This window comes from Opisthorchis viverrini (assembly GCF_000715545.1).
Source record: "Opisthorchis viverrini unplaced genomic scaffold opera_v5_134, whole genome shotgun sequence".
Lineage (NCBI taxonomy): Eukaryota > Metazoa > Platyhelminthes > Trematoda > Opisthorchiida > Opisthorchiidae > Opisthorchis > Opisthorchis viverrini.
This window is the reverse complement of record NW_008751778.1, coordinates 9605-27847: the sequence shown is the minus strand read 5'-3', so window position 1 is coordinate 27847 and position 18243 is coordinate 9605. Positions and strand designations below refer to the sequence as shown.

General features: G+C 44.9%; 1 protein-coding gene across 1 annotated transcript in view; it reads right to left on the bottom strand.

Annotated features, from left to right (window-relative positions):
• The window catches only part of T265_06068 (hypothetical protein), a gene marked incomplete at both ends in the record, with an annotated part of 56093 nt that extends 38980 nt beyond the window's left edge, over positions 1-17113 (bottom strand). Inside the window, 4 exons of the mRNA XM_009171246.1 lie at positions 4616-4765; positions 10207-10475; positions 15817-15926; positions 16900-17113. Coding sequence (XP_009169510.1) covers positions 4616-4765; positions 10207-10475; positions 15817-15926; positions 16900-17071 — 701 coding nt within the window. The remainder of the gene's footprint in view (positions 1-4615; positions 4766-10206; positions 10476-15816; positions 15927-16899) is intronic.
• Between the last annotated feature and the right edge of the window lie 1130 nt (positions 17114-18243).

Here is an 18243-nt window from a genome sequence, read left to right as displayed (position 1 = left end):
GTTAACCAGGCTCGTGTTCTCGTCCGTCCCTGTTACGTCTAGTCTTTATATTGCTTCTGTCTTGTTCCCCCTTGATCACCTGATCCAACTCCCCCTCCCCATACTTCATCGATGGATGCGTTATGGATTGCGAGTATGATTCATCCGCGGCGTGATGTCACTCGGGATAACACCCTGCCCTCACTACAACCGAATCGTGAAGTACCTCTGACATCCAACTTCACATTCCTGGATATATCCGACTGTCCTAACTGCAAATATGGATCATCTCTCTGGATGTGACCGGAGAAAGATGCTTTCTCACCTGCAAATTCATGCCACCCAAACGCCAACTAACCCTTCACTCTATTCGGCTACCACCTTCACGTGACCAAACCCTCCTTCGTAACCAAACCTAGCGTAGTCAAACTGTTCCACATTTACTACTACCTGGTATGTAGTAGTCGGCTCTGTTCCCAAATCATGGAAAAGATACCACTACTCCGCAGATGTTTGGCCAAGCTCGAAACCCAAACACCATGGTACGCTTAACCTCACAAAGCTAGCACCACTCTCAGATGCTTTCCATTTCGGTGTCTGATGAAATTCGTTAGGCATTCCATTCCCACTTGGCTAACCCACACACTGTCGCTCCTGATAAACCCAACTTTACCCATCTACCACAAATTCTATCTATCCCAGAGTAAACATGTCACTCAACGGAGTAGGCCCGTCGAACTGGACTTGGTCCCTCGACCTGATCGAATCTCTCGACCGTGAGGCAACAAATGCTCGCATTTGCAAACATACATTTAGTTTTGATGGGACACTCAACCGAACTCAGCTGGATCTCTCGTTTACGATGGTCCAGTTCCGGTAGAACATGAGGCCAACAGAAACTCAGGAATTTTGTCTGCTTGATGGCAAGCTCCAAAAACGGCGAATACGGGTATCAACTGTCGGAAACTATTTAGCAAACGTATAAGTAGTATGTTCAGTCAAAAAATTGTTTGTGAATTTCCCCAGAAAAAGAAATGAGTAGAACTGGCCCCAGAATATTCGCAGATGATCGATCCATTAGCTTTCTTAGTAATAAAAGTTATCGCATCCCATCCCGTTGAACTATCAGTCCCTCAGAGCAAATGACACCCCGGTTCTAACGGTAAGCGATGCCTGTAACTTGGGTTTCACAATGTCACCCGCAACGTCCGCGAAAATAGTATTTTGCCATGTTAACCAGGCTCGTGTTCTCGTCCGTCCCTGTTACGTCTAAATTAGCCGTAAAAAGTTACCGACGACCACACCCTGTTATCTACGCGCGATGTGTGAATGTGATCGCAGAGGGACTTCGGAATGGAACGACGTACCTCCTTTTCTACCAATTACGGTGTAATACATGCAACCTTAGTCCGTTCTGGTCACGCTAAGCGAGACTTGGTTGAGCTTTGTTTTCCAGCTCCTCCAAACCTAGCGTTCCACAGCAGCACTACGTATATTACTCGCAACCGCCGCTTCATCGACACCACATTTGGAACGCGTCACTTCAATAGTAGTTATCCCCCCACTGAATATGTATCCGTTCGAGATGACCTCCTTGCAACTGAGCAATAGTCTGGACTTGATCCCTAACGCTAAAAGAATTTCTCATTCCCAAAGGCGATGGACGTGTGGAAGTTGATCTTATGGACCTCCTTCTAAACAGCTTCATCATTCTGACACACTGTCACGTTCACACAAATTTGGCTTTGATGGGATACTCAACTGGATCTAGTCAAAATCTCTCGCGTACAACGGCACGGTTCTAGTAGAACAAAAGATTGATTAAAACTCTGGGATTTTGTCTATCTGATGAGCAACAAGAAAGTCGCTGGCTGTTGCTTATTGCAGAACTACCAAAATGGAGATACTGTACTGTCACTTATAGACCCTTGTGACATTGATAGATCTTGCCTTCGAACAGATCTTTGTGGTGTGGGAATTTTGTTTGCGGACCATTACTCCACCAAAACACACATTTTCCTTGCTGCACCAGTGACCCACCCGACGAAGTCCACCGCTCTTCCTGCTTCACTGCTCTGGACCGGTGCCTGTTACTAAATGTGTATAATAATGAATACTAGTCGCCCGGCTGTCACATCCATTCAGTTTGTAACTTGATAGTGGCGCAACGGCTCAGATGCTATCAGACGCAATAAAAAAGCCAGTTGAGTTGGCTTTGGACCGCAGACCCCTTCCAACCCTGCCAGTCCAATGCCAACAACATCCTCGAATAATGCCGTCTGTACACGAGCTGAGTCAAGCGGTAAACACGTTGAATGTCGCAGCTGCTCATTCCGGAGAACTTCTTACCTACCACTTTGTGACTGGTCCGCGCTCCAGTCAACAGCGGACCACAAGTAAGTCCTGTACATCAATGGACGACGGAGGAACGAATGCATTCCACGTAATAAATAAGTCTTTACCTATGGAATGGAGTTAACAAAAACGAGAGATACTAGCCCATGCGACAGATGAGCGCTACTACTGAACCGGAAACTTCTTGTGGTCGAAATAATATCAACTTAGACGTGCGTTGGCAGCATCGGAGAATATCGAGTCTTAGAAAATAATTAATTAGTAAAAATACCATGTCACACTTTGTATTGCTAACGGACTATGAATGCATTGCAGACCACCAAACGTGACGACGTTTAACTAATACGCCTCATTTAATTTGTTAGTAGTTTTGTCCGGTCGGGATGTTTAAATGAGTACCTTCGCTATCTGGTCCAATCAGAACACCGGTTTGGTCCACTGCCTCAGTCCTAATCTAAAATGAGAATTAGGCGACAGTTCAAACCACATCGAATTGATTCAACTGGTACACTTTTGTTCCACAACTGAAGTCATGCTTCAGTTTAAGAAGGCACATTCATCACTTCAGTTGCACCTAGGCAAAAATGCCAACAGTATTCGTTGTCTGTATCCTATCTTCGTCTGAATGATAACTCTCTCCACCCTCACCTTGTTTGTAATCTAACCCAGAATGACTAAAACGTGGTGCTTCAAAGAGAAAAACAAAGTTTTCAAAGCTGACTGTCATCCAGTCTCCGTATCCTCGACAGTTTGGTAGAAATTGGAATACCAGCAATGCCCAAAGGCTTGTAGATTTCCCCATTGGACCTGTACTAATTGCCATTTAATTGAAGCAGAACAACAAAGCTACGGGTAGGCGACTTCAAAAAGGACGGTTTTTTGTTGCGTACAGTTGTCGAACGACTCCCCCACTTGGTAACTTGGACATCACGCGGAATTCGAAGTGCATGTAAGTGTTGAAGTTGTGGTAATGTAATCAGTTTGTGACCTGTGAACGCCAACAAACAATCATTTGATTTGACGCTTGAACTTGATTGCTTCGCTAATGTTAACACAAGTGATACCGGACAGTCAGACATGCAAAATGGTTTGTCATCCGTTCATGTGTGGTCTTATTGTCGTATCGGAAAGGCGAATGGCAGACCTGATGGAATGATCGAGCACGTAACGCAGAGCGGTTGCTACAAACGTCGGTGTTCCTCCGGGTGCTGAACTGGAGTGATTGCAACAAGTGGAGGCTCGATTCGACGTCAATGGCTCTCAGTTCCCATTCCTCTCACGCTCCGTCTCTGTTATCCCCTTCAATGAACAAACACATCCTAACTAAATCGACATGGTTGTGAAGCAGTTAAATACTAGAAACGTCACACCAGTGATTCGTCAATGACGCCGTCGCTGCCGTGGCCATCCAGGGTTCCGTTGAGTAGCTTAAAATGTCCAGATTGATGCTAGTCGGAGGTAGCTAGCTTATAAAAACCCCGCATTACTCGCATTTTGTGTGAGACACAAAAAAGCACAAAATATAAAACCAACCAGCACTGCTGAGTTCATAAAGAATTTAGAGGTAGGGTCCACTTGATCGGCCTATGAATCATCCATGATTTGCTAACGACATTTCTACACATAGTTTGGTAATTCGGTTTTGACTGGAGACTCGCCTGGAACTCAGCTGAGTCTCTCGTTTATGGCAGTTCGAACGGAACATAAGGTTTGGGGAAAATCGGGGACTGCGCCCACCTGATTAGAACCAAGAAGGACAAAACCGATCTTGGGTTGTCGAAGAGCTTTCAGTAACCTTGTGAGTCAAGACCTTCATGGTTCCGGTCGATACGTTCGCGTCTTAACCGCCGAGCTACCTCGAGCTTCACCGATTACCCATGACCGTCAAATCAGGCGGACTAACCAGACCAGCCGAGTCGCAGAATATGTGTACATAGTGGCCCGCACTACTCATGAGCCACACGTCTACAACATTACCGGAGATAATAATTACACAGCTTGATTTGCATGACGTGCAGCTGAGTCGCAGAATATGTGTACATGGTGGCCCGCACCACTCATGAGCCACACATCTACAACACTACCGGAGACAATAATTACACAGCTTGATCTGTATGACGTAGTCACGAAATGTTGCTCACATCCATCAAAAGCATAACACATTGATAGGTTTATTGTATGGACCCAAGTTGTAACCAAACAGTAACTGACTGAAGAAGGCCCCTGATCTACAATACTATGAAAAAAACCACACCTAGTAACCAACACCTGGAGCACTTACTCCACCGTATAATGGAAACAAACATTTCTGAATTCCACTTCGCCTCCCATAACGCAAAGATCCTTGGCATTCGGTGTGTCCAAAACTTCGGGTTGCTCGTCCAGCAGATCGAACATGTTCTCCATATCGATAAGACTGGTTTGTAGCATCCTACCAAAAGGAAAACAGTGAGTGTATTGTAAATGCTATAGTCGGGATGATGTAGAAACACTGGAAACCAGGTAGGGTACAAAGTAAAGAACAGAACATGAGATAAAATGCGCACGATCAAAGAAAATGCAACCCAGCAAAACCTCCGGTGACATTAGTAGCATACGCTCATCTTCTTCGTCTCTATGGCGAATTCATAACCGAAAAGCAAACGCAAGCACTCTGTTTTCTTACCACTAAAGCGCGATGGACAGAAAACCCCACACCAATCCTCCCCCCAGAGAAAAATGTTGAATCCAATCCAGAAATCTTAATAACATGGGTCCCGCGGAGATTATTTGATACTTGTTTGTGTTGTAAAGACTCCCCAGTTTAGCAACAAAGACAGAGGAATAAATCGGGATTCCGGGAAAAAATGAGCATCTAGTGGATTTGAATGAGGGGGAGGAAAAAACATGACAAAAGTATGTCGTCTGGTGCATAGATCAAGGCAATACATGAATGCGGGTGCTGGTGAGAAGGTTGGTCGACGGTTGGGATTTGACTCCCGCGGTTAAAAAGTATCAGGAGAAAAGTGGTACAAAGAAGAACCCAGATCTGGTTTGATCAATGAGTGTGGGAAAAAGTATGACGTGAGTATCAATCGATCACGTATAGCAAAGTCCAAATAGAGTAGGGTTCACGGAAATGTGTTTGGAAATCATATTGAAAACAGAGAAAAGCAGAGGTTGCACAGTCGGACAGATGACGATAAACGAAGTGCAACGGAAGGATCGAAGAGTAATTCAGTCCTTACAATTTGCGTGTCCGAATACCCGGAATCAAGAAAAGAGCCCAAATTTCAGGACGAATGCAGCTGCATCAAAAATTACCCATCGGAAAAAAGACAACCTCCATGGTCTGACCTCACATCCTGTCTCAAGAAATGGCGTACATCTGACAGACAAAAATCAACTCCCTCTTCTATAAGAACCAGGATCTTTTGCTGCTTCCCAGCAGAGGCGGCTGCCTTTCGGAAACTGGGGAACACGAACGTCACTCGCCACGTTATGTTTGGTCATTAATTTCAGGCTTGTTGAAGACAGACGCAAACACGCACATCTCCGGTGGTTTACGAAGGTGACTGTCAAACGCACGGCCAACAGGTGTAAACACAGGATTCGTTTAAATAGTGGTAAACAACGATGAGACGTAAACACGAGCGTAAATCCGACGGTCAGTTAAGTTGTTCCAGTCACCGGTGAAAACGAACCGGAGAGTTTGTGTGGTAAACTGTCCGATAAAGTACCCTTTTTCTGCTATTAAACCAACTCACATTGGATCAGATCCGTAGGTGATCAGATAAAACAGACAAGAGGATGCCCACCAACCAAAAATGCATTGCTGATGCTTCCTCGAAAGTCAATCGCCAAGCTCTCGGAACAGATCACTAGTAGCCTGATCAATTACCAAAGAATGCGAACCATTCTGCTTGGCCAAAAAGGAGATCTTCGAGGATAGTGCTAAACTATAATAAACGCTGGTAATGGGAACTCTGAATAAACTGAGAAAGGGACAAAGTAGCCCCGTAGGTTGGACACCAAGCCTAGAGTCCTAGCAAAAGACGAGAAGTCCATGAAAGACAGACGACCCTTAGTCCAAATCTTATACAACTACGACGTCGAATGATGCTGTAAGGGACCGCAGTAGTGTGTAAATCACGAGTGATACTCACACATCCGACCACGAGTATGCCAGTGACATCCATTTGCTAGGTAACAAAACAGAAAATCTCGTGTCAGTACTAAATCAGCCAGAACCATATGCTACCCAACCTCTAAGAATTCTTCCTTACATGTCTGTCTAACGGATACCGATAACGAAATGGCACCTGTGTCTCAGTGCCTCGGCAACAGGAGTTGAGGTAGCGTAGAAAACCACGAAACAACGGACGATTTCATTCGGAGTCGAATCTGGATCATCCAAAAGCGAATTCATATTATCTACTGAGCAGAATATTTCCCATCCTTGTTCCTGTATGTCGTTTTCCTCAATCAGGAGTGAATCCGCTTGGCTGTTCAGATAACTCAGGTGCGTCCAGTGAACGTTAGTGGGTTAGGGGTCTCACGTTTTTTGTCGTGTGCCAGATGTCCGTGCTTCAAACATCGACGCGGCTAACGACGCACACGTGGATGGCTTCAGAGGTGCACAAATGCCGCTCGTGGTCTCCCGGGATTTCGAGGTGTCTGCCCGGTTCTGGCCCAATTATCATACAGGAAACCTCACCTGTTCAACTGCAAGATGTACAGGATGCAACGTTGTGAAACTAAAAAATCAAGGGAATAGTGGTATAAAGGCACGATCGGTTGGGTACTATGAGCTGTTTTCAGAGGCTGAAAGATTTCCAGGAAATCAACGTTTCTCTTAGAAGTCCGTCGCCGATGTAAACAACAAGATACCTTAACGAGTGCGCTGGATTTCGGTTCTGTCCAAATTGTCATACAGGAAAACTTACCTGTTCAACTGGAAGATGTACAAGAAGCAACAATGTGAAATTTACAAAAATCAAAGGAATAGTGGTATAAAGGCCCAATCGATCGCCTACTACGAGCCGTTTCCAGAGAGTGAAAGATCTCCAGGAAATCAATGTTCCTCTTAGAAGTCCGTCGCCGATGTAAACAACAAGATACCTTAACGAGTGCGCGCGTCCTGTTATCCCACACCGAAACGGATGAACGTGTTCACGTTTGACCATGTTTATTGGTCTACAGTGAACTTTGAACGCAGTGAACTTCGATAACGCACCCGCTTGAGTTAACCGATAAACCGAAATCATGACGTCGCCAAAGTATCGTGAGTGCTGCTGAAAAATTCTTCATCAGCTGTAGTCGTCCTGTTATCCCACACTGACACGGATGAACATGCTCACGCTTGACCGTGTTTATTGGTCTACACTGAACTTCGAACCGCGATCCAATAACGCACCCGCTTGAGTTAAACGATAAACCAGCTTGCCAGGACACCGCAAAAGCATCGTGAACGCTGCCGAAAAATTCTTCATCAGCTGTAGGAGCTCGCTGTAATCCAATGTGTATGTCACAGCTGATTGGGAAGTCGTAGCAGGCGGATCGAACAGTCGAAACAACCAAGAGTGTTACTGGGTTGAATTTCGGCGCATTGGGTAGGCTAATGAACACCCTCGAGCATGAAGAGATTTGTCTGTTCGCTGATGACAGTTCAGCAGCGTTTAGAGTTAGCTAGTTGAGTGGTGGTGGCACACTGACCCCACACATCGGATTTCCGGGGTTCGAACCCTGGCACATCCGAGAATATGCACTACCGAAGAGCTAAGATGAGAATAAAACTTGATTCAAATGCTCCCCGTCTGAGCGACAATGGACCTCGTGGACTCATTCGCATCATTTGAACCTTTTTCCTGGAAAATCCGCACCAGTTTGACCGTTTTATCAACCGCCAGTTGTTGGATTTCCTCTAAATAAAAGTTTTTCACTCGCAGATGTATTTTGACCACAGGCGTTTCTAATGCGCATCTAAGTTCGCAGGTTTCAATCCCTGAAAAACTTGTGAACATTGGGTCAAAAAACGGTGAGAAGTTCCGCCAGAAAACAAGACCTTGAACTGAATCATGACGCTGCGAGTATAAAGCTACTTGACTTAAATGGTAAAGGCTGTTATATATGCCGGGAAGACGTCCGTATTCCCTAGTGGGATGAACTTAGTAGATGGACACAAGCATTGTGCGTTGTAGGTCGATTGTGGCTTTGGGTGATGGAGCATTGGGGGAAGAAATCTCATGTGACGAAGTTTGTGACGCACGTCTCCTATTCGTACGCCCGAAGGACTGACTGGAGCTTCTACCTTCACCTTGCAACGTCATGGGATTTCTTTCAGACTTGATAGTTGAGGAAGGTCTCATCAACAACGTACCCTAGCATCCATAGAATATCCGAATAGACAGGGAAACAAAAAGTCACGTTTTTTAGGAAGAGGTATGATGTCAGAAGAGAATCGATTGAGGAAAAGGGAAACTACGCTAATCTTAAGAAAGAGACTACCAGGGGAGTGTGTTGACGAACAAATGTTTTCGGTCATTTATCCACAGGACAATACAACTACAAGATTGCTAGTGTGTTGGAATATTGGTATCTCGGGTGCATTCATTGGTAAATGACAAGGTGGCCTTTAATCTTTTCTCCAAGCTTGGTAACTGCATTGCAGACCTTTGGGCGTCTTTAGGGGCTGCTTTTAATCTTTTCTCCAAGTTTGGTAACTGAATTGCAGACCTTTGGGCGTCTTTAGGGGCTGTTGGGTGGGTAGTTCCCGTCTCCGTGATTGCGCTTATATAGTTTGCAAAGAGCAGCACTGAGGTATAACCTGATTGGCCATTGATAAACATTGCACCTAGAGTCCGATTGGTGCAATCGAACCACAAGAGTAAAAAAGACACTTCCATATCCGATAGCCATCTATTTTTAGAATCAGCGATAGAACCGAATTCGGTTGACAGGCGTCACGTGACTGGCATTAGGCTGTCCATTGATTGAAGCCAGGAAATCTGGCAAAACCAGTCGGGAAGCAAATGGGCACTTAGTAAACAGAGAATCGCGCCTTCCAGTTCATATTAGAGGGGTGCACACAGCTTGTTCAGAACACAGAGCAGGAAAACATCAAGGCAACTGTCCTTAAAAGTACACAAAGGATATCCAAATTGCATTCGCGGGTGTCAAGATTCTCACGAATTCCGTTTTTTCCCTTCTGAGAAACAGTTACTCGTTCACTTAGATCATCCTGACGCCATTGTCGCGTTCGACTAACAAAAACCGCGAAAAGTGCATTCTAGCCTGTATACTTCACCCTCTGGACATTCGGGAAGAAAATCCAGTCTCTTGAAGTGTCTCCGATTGCTTTTAGGAAGTATGATGTAATTTTCCACACCTACCAAGCTGAATGCCCGGTGCGCTTACACCTTTCTGAGACACCTACTGATACCTGAGCACTGAGAACCTGTAGAATGGGCTTAGCTCCTAGCACCTGTAAAAAGAAGCTGCATTCTACAATTGTATCAAAAAACTTGAAAGACAATTCGAAAACGTTTAGCTACGATGTGTGGCTACTTCTCACTTTTTGGCTGTGTTAACCAACTTATATTGCATATTCCAACAACCGCCACTGTGCGTGTGGTCTAGGCTTATTGGTTGTCGTGTGCTAACCAATGGAAAAGGTTATTGGCCTCATGAGAGTCTCTCCTGGAATATTTTTGAAGACCTGAAGGTTCTTTGGGAATAATTCTGGAGGACGTGTGTTCATGAAAAGCGTGGAATGAAGGAAGCAGCCTCGTGAGAAAAAGGTGCTGCATAGGTCTGTCAAATGCTAACATTGTAAACTGAATGTATCGACAGGGGTGAATACAGATGGCGTTTCCTCACAAAATCAAAACGAACCTGTAATACATGCCGAAGATGCTCAATGGTGAATACAACTGCAACATATAGGTGTTGAACAGCACAAAGTCTCCAACGGTCAGCGTGCCCAAAACCACATCGTGTGCACAAAGCAATGTCCCAACAAGCAGTCCGATAGTCACCGTGACGTTCTGAACGGTATTCAACACGTTCAGCGAGAAATTTGTCCACCATTCGGCTTTCTGGTAGTCAAGGAAGGCAGTTCGGAATCTGGAAAGCTCAGAGTTTTCGGCATTGAAATATTTCACCTGCGAAAGAAAATTAAACCATAGATGAACAGGCTGACTGTCCTGACCAACAAATGAAAAAGAAACATCCAGTAGTAATTGGCGAGAAATATTGGTGAAACGGATGGCTGCTATCCTTTCAACCACTCAATCCTAGACAGGGGTCACTGAGATGTCAGGCCTAGGCACCAATCACGAATGGACTTGCACAGTTGTTTCCGCAAAATTCGAAACCAGTGACACGATACAGCTGAGCTCCTGTCGCATGAATTGCGTTGTTAACACCAACTACCTCCCATGCTAACCAGTGCTTGGTGCAACGGTTATTAGTGAGGCTTCTCATAGACCGATCAGTGGCGTCATTCATTTCAATCACTACTGGAAATGGGCGATTAACAATGGCCCGCGTGGGACAGGCTTCAGTGAGTGGAAACTCCATAAAAAGGGTAGAAAATCTACGGAAAAATTTCCCTCATCAATAAGGATGAACAATACTCAGTTCCGGACTGGATAGACCGCACTGACCAAGAAACATACTAAAAACCACTGCGTTTTTTTTCATAGGTTTTAGCTTACTACTCTTCCGCTCTTTCAGTTCTGCATTCCTTACTGTTTTCCAAAAATACATCCATTTGGCATGAAGTGGAGCACGTGACTGACCAGAGAGTGCAACAAATGTTTCTATCCGTGACTTTCGGATGGGATATCGAACTTGATCACATGAATCTACTGAAGTGGGTGCCAAAAGCAGGCTCCGAAAAGAGCTTACTTTTCCACTTCACAACATCCAAACAAAGGGCCTTGTCGATGAAAATACGTTTTTCCACTAATTTTGAGGGGGTGGTAACTGAAAAATATCAACTTTCTCGAGAACTACACTCATTTGCAAATCAATTTGGTTTTCACGAGAGATTCAACTGAATCTCTCGTTTGTGATATTCTACAACTAAATGTGTTGCACATAGGCCTCATGATTCAGTTGCCACGATGTTCGAGTAAAACATAAGGTTGACGAAAACTCGGGGACTGCGCCTACCTGATGAGCCCCAAGAAGGGCAAAACTGGTCGTGGGCTGTCGAGGAGTTTTCAGCAACCTTGTGAGTAATTTCCCTTGTGAAGATATCAGCGTTCCCCTCTATTTGTTTATTTCTTGTTTGAGTTGACCATGCAGGACAGACATGATTACGCAGCTAAAGGCATTCATTTATCAAGGCTTTCGGTGTAGGTCCTCGTTTCAGGAGAAAATACACTTGTTTATGGGCCAGCTGGCATTCGAAACAGACCTATCGACGATTAATCCACCGGATTTCTGTGCACAGTAGGCAAACCAGCGAGGATTTGTGCGGAGCCATTGGACACGGGCTATATGACAAGCGGTGTCAGTTCCACGTTCGACTAAGTCCCCTTTGCTGCACACCTTGTCGATAATATTTCACGGCGGTCGCTCGTTAATCCGATTCCTCAAGGTCTCAGGTTTTTGGGTCCTTTCCAACTCGAGTATTGAGGGCAATCAACCGAAAAACGGGATAAGTCTGTTGAAGACATAAACCTGATCAGTTAACCATGGAATTGGTTCCTTTCCTGTGTGTGTAGCATTTTTGAGGCACAGGCGTCGGTAAATGTGGCAAACCTTGCATTCAACAGCCCAAATCGGATGGCCACCATCCTTGAATTACTCTAGCCAGGCTCGTCAACTATTCCTTGATTCACGTGATACGCCACCGTGTTGTTCCACTGACGTAAAAAATTTCTCGTAGCTTCTCCGTACATCCTAATTCAGATGGGTCCTCAAGTTCCGGCTTCTAAGATGTAGGAGACGCGTCATGCACTGGTGAGGTGATGCCATTTGAATGCTGATCCGGGAATAAAGGCCTATTCTGGGTATTCAGTACGAGGCCTGACCCAAAAGCTAGTATAACTAAATTAAGATCGGCGCGCAGGGAGGGAGAGACATGGACGTCCAACCTCCAATAACACTGTTTTTCTTTAATTTACCAGAAATGCACTCCGGATTCTCGAAAGTGTTACAACCGTGCTTGCTAATGCCTTTACAGCCGTTAAAGATGCAAAGTTCTTGGAGTCAAACATTTCTACTTCTCCTCGGACAGAATCCAATATTTTTTAAACAGGAGAAGGCTAGTCGCCTGGGGGTTCGCCATATTGTCCCCACACTTCTATTGAAGCAGAAAATACTTTACCCAATCCACTTCGCTGTACGAATTCTCGTAGCCGATAGACCGCTTTCCGATCATTTTTTCAGCATGATACAAACCCGAAGAACTGTGGCTTGCTTATCAAGAAATGGCAGTGACATTCGATCGGTTAATATGGCTACACTGATGATGATCACCTTCGAGTACGCGCCAAAGTGCATGTCGCACCTGCAAAACTGTCCCGCCGTTGACTAGGTGTCAATTGGTTTAACTGTGACGTAGGAGAACCGGATAACCGCATTGGAATCGTGCCAGTGTTTAATGCGAAGCTATACCCGAAGGTCAATCGGTCCGCATCGAAACACACATCTAAGCGACTGTTGTGGGTAAAACTGAAATCTAGCAAAAACGTTGCTGAGGTTGTTTGGTGAAAATGATTTAAGAATGTTCATCTTGAATCCAAACAAGATCCTGCAGACATAGTAGTCCCAGAGCGATTTGGAGGCACTGGGACGAAGCCTTCAAGACAGCCACTGAAAGCAATCAGTGAACGATGGAATTGAAGTGCCTGAAAAGTATATGGATCGCAGTTGTCACGAGGAATTTTACCGAGATGGATCTAAGAACCAAAGATTCGATACCTCTTTCAGAAAGGGGACAAAAATTGATGAGTTTGATAAGACCCGGGTGAAGAGATGTGGACTTCAGCCACATAGTTCATCTTCAAGACCATGCAATGAGAACCTGCTTGGTTGGCTGCCATAAGGTAGCAAAAAAACAGATAGCCATCAACGGTTGTAAAAGTGAACAGCAGACAAACTGGACAGCTTGCGGACCGCACTTCTCTGACTCCTAATCAAGCAGATGGAAGGATTGAGGGATTGCAAAGATCACTGTTATGTAAGAAGGGAAAGAAAGTAAATCGAAGACAGAGAAAAACCGTGGAATTAGCATCCTGTGCATACCAAGCAAGACCGTGGTTCGTATCCCGCTGGAATTTTGCAAAAAGAACAGACTTTTTTGAAGGTTAGTGTGGACGTCGAAGCCACCAACCTGAGGTTGACTCCAAACAAAAGAGAAACGGTGAGAACGGAACTAACTGCTCTGTGAACATCTTGTGGATTCCAACAAAGATATCGACATAGTCAGAAAGGAAGCATTGTCCTTTATTCTGTGAAATTTCGGCCACCAGCGAAAGGAAGAAAGCCTTCGCTGCGGAGTTATTTATTAGAAACGCCAATCGAACAGCTATAGACTATTGGACAGAGAGGCAAAATGCTCATATGCATTTTGTTTACAAAAACTGGATATCCATCTTCTCCTTCTTCCTGAACTTTCCTGGATATTCATTGACTGTTGCTCAAACGCATGCAAACGCGACTCCACAAATTCCTTAATAAATCTCACTTTTCTATACACGCGAAGCGGACTTACGGGAAAAAATACTACTCGCATGCCCCTTCAGTAGTATCCACCGTTACGCCGGGACAGATTCATGGGCCTCACCCAGTCTTTCATGCTGGAATGAAGGCTCGGGGGTAGGTCAGTTCGAAATCCATATTGGGTTGAAGCAAGAATGTGTTCTTCTTCCAGCTCAGTTCATCTTTTTTGCCAAACAAATTAGTAGATGGGTCGTGCCATTGCGAACTCAGCTCAAAGCAGCTGCCACACACAACCACCGCTTCCCCCATAGATACTGACATTACGGTGTACCACCGTTTTTCTAGTTCATCTTTTTCGCCAAACAAATCAGTAGATGGGTCGTGCCATTGAGAACTCAGCTCAAAGCAGCTGCCACACACAACCACCGCTTCCCCCATAGATACTGACAGTACGGTGTACCACCGTTTTTCTTCACCGTACGGCGGGAAAACCAAGACGCTGCACAGTCGATTTCAAGTTCATGCTTTCACAAACTACTCTGACTTTAAATAGAAGGACCGAATCCGAGACACTGACGTTTTTTTAAAACGCATACCTTGCCAGAGTTGAATGCGATCGGGTGCAAGGCTAGCTTCTCCGCTTTGGCCAACATCCAAAACGTGCATTCCGAAACGTATGTGCTGCTCAATAAAGAGGGAAGTGCGAATTCGAGGACGCCGGATATTCCGTTATCGGACAAGTTTGGAACACTGTAAACTCAAACTGAGTTATGTCCAAAATGGTTTCAAGAGAACTGAAGCAGATGACTGGGCGCTGTAGGCTGTCCGTTCATAGTGGAAATGATGGTCTGTCGACAAGACACAATCTCGGTTATGGAAATCTCAAATAGTTCCAAATAGTTGCCATGCAGGACGGTGGAGCTCGAACAACAGACTTGGAGAACGGCTATTTACGCAGGCGTGAAAACTATTGAGGAGCGACATGTCTGCTGGCATTTTCAAAGCCCTCCGTTCCGAAAAAGCATGTATGAAACCATCTCTGTCGAGTTCGGAATCGGTGCCAGAGTAAAGCAAAGTTGTGTATCAGATTACAACCTACGCAAAATCATTTCGTAATTTCGAAGACGGCATACAAATCCGGACATTGCAGACGATTGACTCTTCAACACGCAAAGCTCCATGGCCAAGACTGTCGTGCAAGCACAATATCGTTAGGACAGACAAAAGACGGCGCTATAGACGAGCACATTAGGAGTTTAGAACACTGGATACCTTTTATCCGTTGAGTAGTACAGCAAGAAAACAAAGGCTGTGGGATACCGACACACTTTCCGCTGAAAAGCGCGTACAAAAATGCAGCGGCTTCGGCTGGCACGGATCCATTCGTAGAAAGTGTGAATCGATGAGAGGAAAGCCGTGAATTACAAAGCACGGTTTGCAGAAATCGAGTGTAGAACAGCTAGCTGGTCGTAAAAGTCAGTTGGACGAGAAGAAAACTACCAGCGGGAAAGCGAATACCGCACGGGATGGGACAAGTTTGTCAGGGACTCTAGACCTTACCGTGTACCGTCCCGTGGTCCTCAATCAAAAGTACCAAAGTGACAACGTGCCACCCTTCCAGATCATCGTCTGACTACTTTTGGATTACCTCCATTAGTTCAAAGTCCTTGGTGGACGCTCTGGCATGCGCTGCACTTGATACAGCAAACACAGTTAACGAAGCATGACTAGCCATCCGTTCAACCAAGGGACGCGATAAACACAACACAAATGGGCGCTATTCAGTAGCTCGAACGGGAAAAACATTCATTCAGGAAAATATCTCACAGTTTCAAAGTTCAGTAGTGCGTCAACAGCCTTTGTGCTCTTGTGATTATCCTTCTCGTTCATATCCCGACGATATTTGGCACGCCATTCCGTCACAGCCATAGTCGACGCTGACCGGAACGCAAGCAAGCGAAAAATGTTCAAATTAGCATTTTTAAAGTGTATATATAGTGGAAAATTAAATCGACGTCAACGATTTGTTGTATTGTCGTTAGACAAAGGGCTTATTTCCTTTCTTAAAAGCGAACTCGTCGCGTAAAGGGGGATATATAGTCTATCAATCATGAAAAATTATACCAGGGTGGTACAGAGAGTTCCCTAAAAACCTATTAGAAGGGTCTGAAACGCGCACATACTGACATTTCGAAATTCACAAGCTGTGGGCATTGAGCGGTTAAGTCGGCGCCCGTTGCTTTTGGAGCTTGATCAAACGCTACAGAACTTGTGTAGATGTGACACACTACTCATAAGGTGAGTGAAAACTCTTCGACTACCGATGATACAGGCGAATCAAAAATCATTTTGAACGTCGCGCGTTCGGAGCTCTCTGAGATGCGCACTACTGAGGATTCTTTACAAGGATGAAACAACTGTACAGATTGACTTTACTGACAGGACGAAATCTCCATTAAAAATTACCAAATCTCCTGACGTAACCACCATTGCTATTCTTCATACAGATACGCGTCAGCCGCATCGTGTGACCCGAATCGTTGAGCGGTGCGTAAAAATCTACTGAAAAGCTGTAAACCAATGCCGGTAGTGACCAATTGCTACTTGCAAGAAACTCAGTAAACTGGGAATGGTTTCAAGGATGTTCACATGCATTCGGCAAACGAATCTCGTTTTACATGCAAGCAAGTGCCTCCACGTACCACCTCTGTCACACAGCTGAGTGAGCCATTTAGACGTGAATGCAGAGGGTATGTAAACACAGGCATATTGTTAAGTATATAAATACCTAGATGTGCGTCATCCCTCACTCTTCCTAAAAGTACAAACGGTGCTCCACTACTGATGAAAGAATTTAAAGATGCCACACAGAAAACTCTCACAAAAACAAACTGACTGGAACAAACCTACCTAAATAAACTCCCATGGTGGCTATAACGATCAGCCCGTACCAGACATTGAACGCACTCAAGAAGTAGACCACTCCAATGATAATATCGATGATGGTCGGCACGATGTTGAAGGCCAAATAGGACAAGATATTGGACACACTGCTTGTACCACGGTCCATGATACGCAACATTTCGCCAGTTTTTCGTGACAAATGCCACCTGAGCGAGAGGCTGGAAAAGAGTTAGCGTGTGAGAACAGTCAAACATACATCACTCACCAACTGATTTTATAGTAAAGTAGGGAAGAAAAGACCTAATGGAGGACATTGAACAGTGAAAAGCATTTTATTGATGTCCGAAAACTAGGAGTGCTCGGAACGAGGAATAATCCGCGGATTGTGTAAACTTTCCAGTCACGAAGTCGTCACTCGAGCAGCCAAGCGACACGTGACCACGTGATGTGGGTTATTTGATAAGCAGAAGAGCGGTGCTATATCATGTCAAATCGCAGGTTAATCGTGACGAGATGACTCGAGTGGTTAGAGCGCGAAGTTACTGACCGGAAGGTCCGTGGTTTGAACCCGACCCCTGCCTCTCGATTTCCCCAGTCTAGGTTTGGGCAACTTGGCAGTATCCCAGTCCTCATTCTTCCTTCGGGTGACATGGCAGCTAGGCACCAAAAGGGTGTTACAGCTGAACGCAGGTCAATCACACCACTGACCAGCCGCTCGCGGCCAAACGATTAAGTGTTCAAACTACTGGTCTTGAAGGTCACTAGCCGAAAACTCTCTAGAGTTTCGCAAAGTCTGCATTGCTGTTGATTCCCAGTGATGATGAAGCAACTTTACGCTTCCTGATGGCATTCCGACACAGTACGGCTTCATCTACAAAACGAAATCTTGATTGAAAGGTCTTTGACCTCTGAAAATTGACACAAAATTTGACGTTCGTGTAGAATCCTATTAGGTGAATTACAACCGATCGATATGGTTTGTTGACTGAATGGAAATAAATGAGATCCCAGTTTCGGTATTTTGAATAATAATTAGTATTTTATTTTCAAATTGCGTAATTACGCCTATATTTTAGAAACTTTTTAAATATTCTCAGGTGGAAAAATATGGTCTTCAGTTGGAAAGTGCAGGGGAAGTTTGCCAAAGATGACGCAATCTCGTGTTTGATTAAAAGTCCCAGTAATAAAGAACGAGTGTTTTGAAAAGAAAAAGAAATTTGACATTCCTTGAAACACGCATGGAGCCCGACCTAATTGTGGATATACCTCGGCGGTGTGTCCTTCAGCAGTTGCTTCCTAACTGTGAAGGGCAAACGGAACTCATGACGTATGTGGTTTCTAGGATCTAAT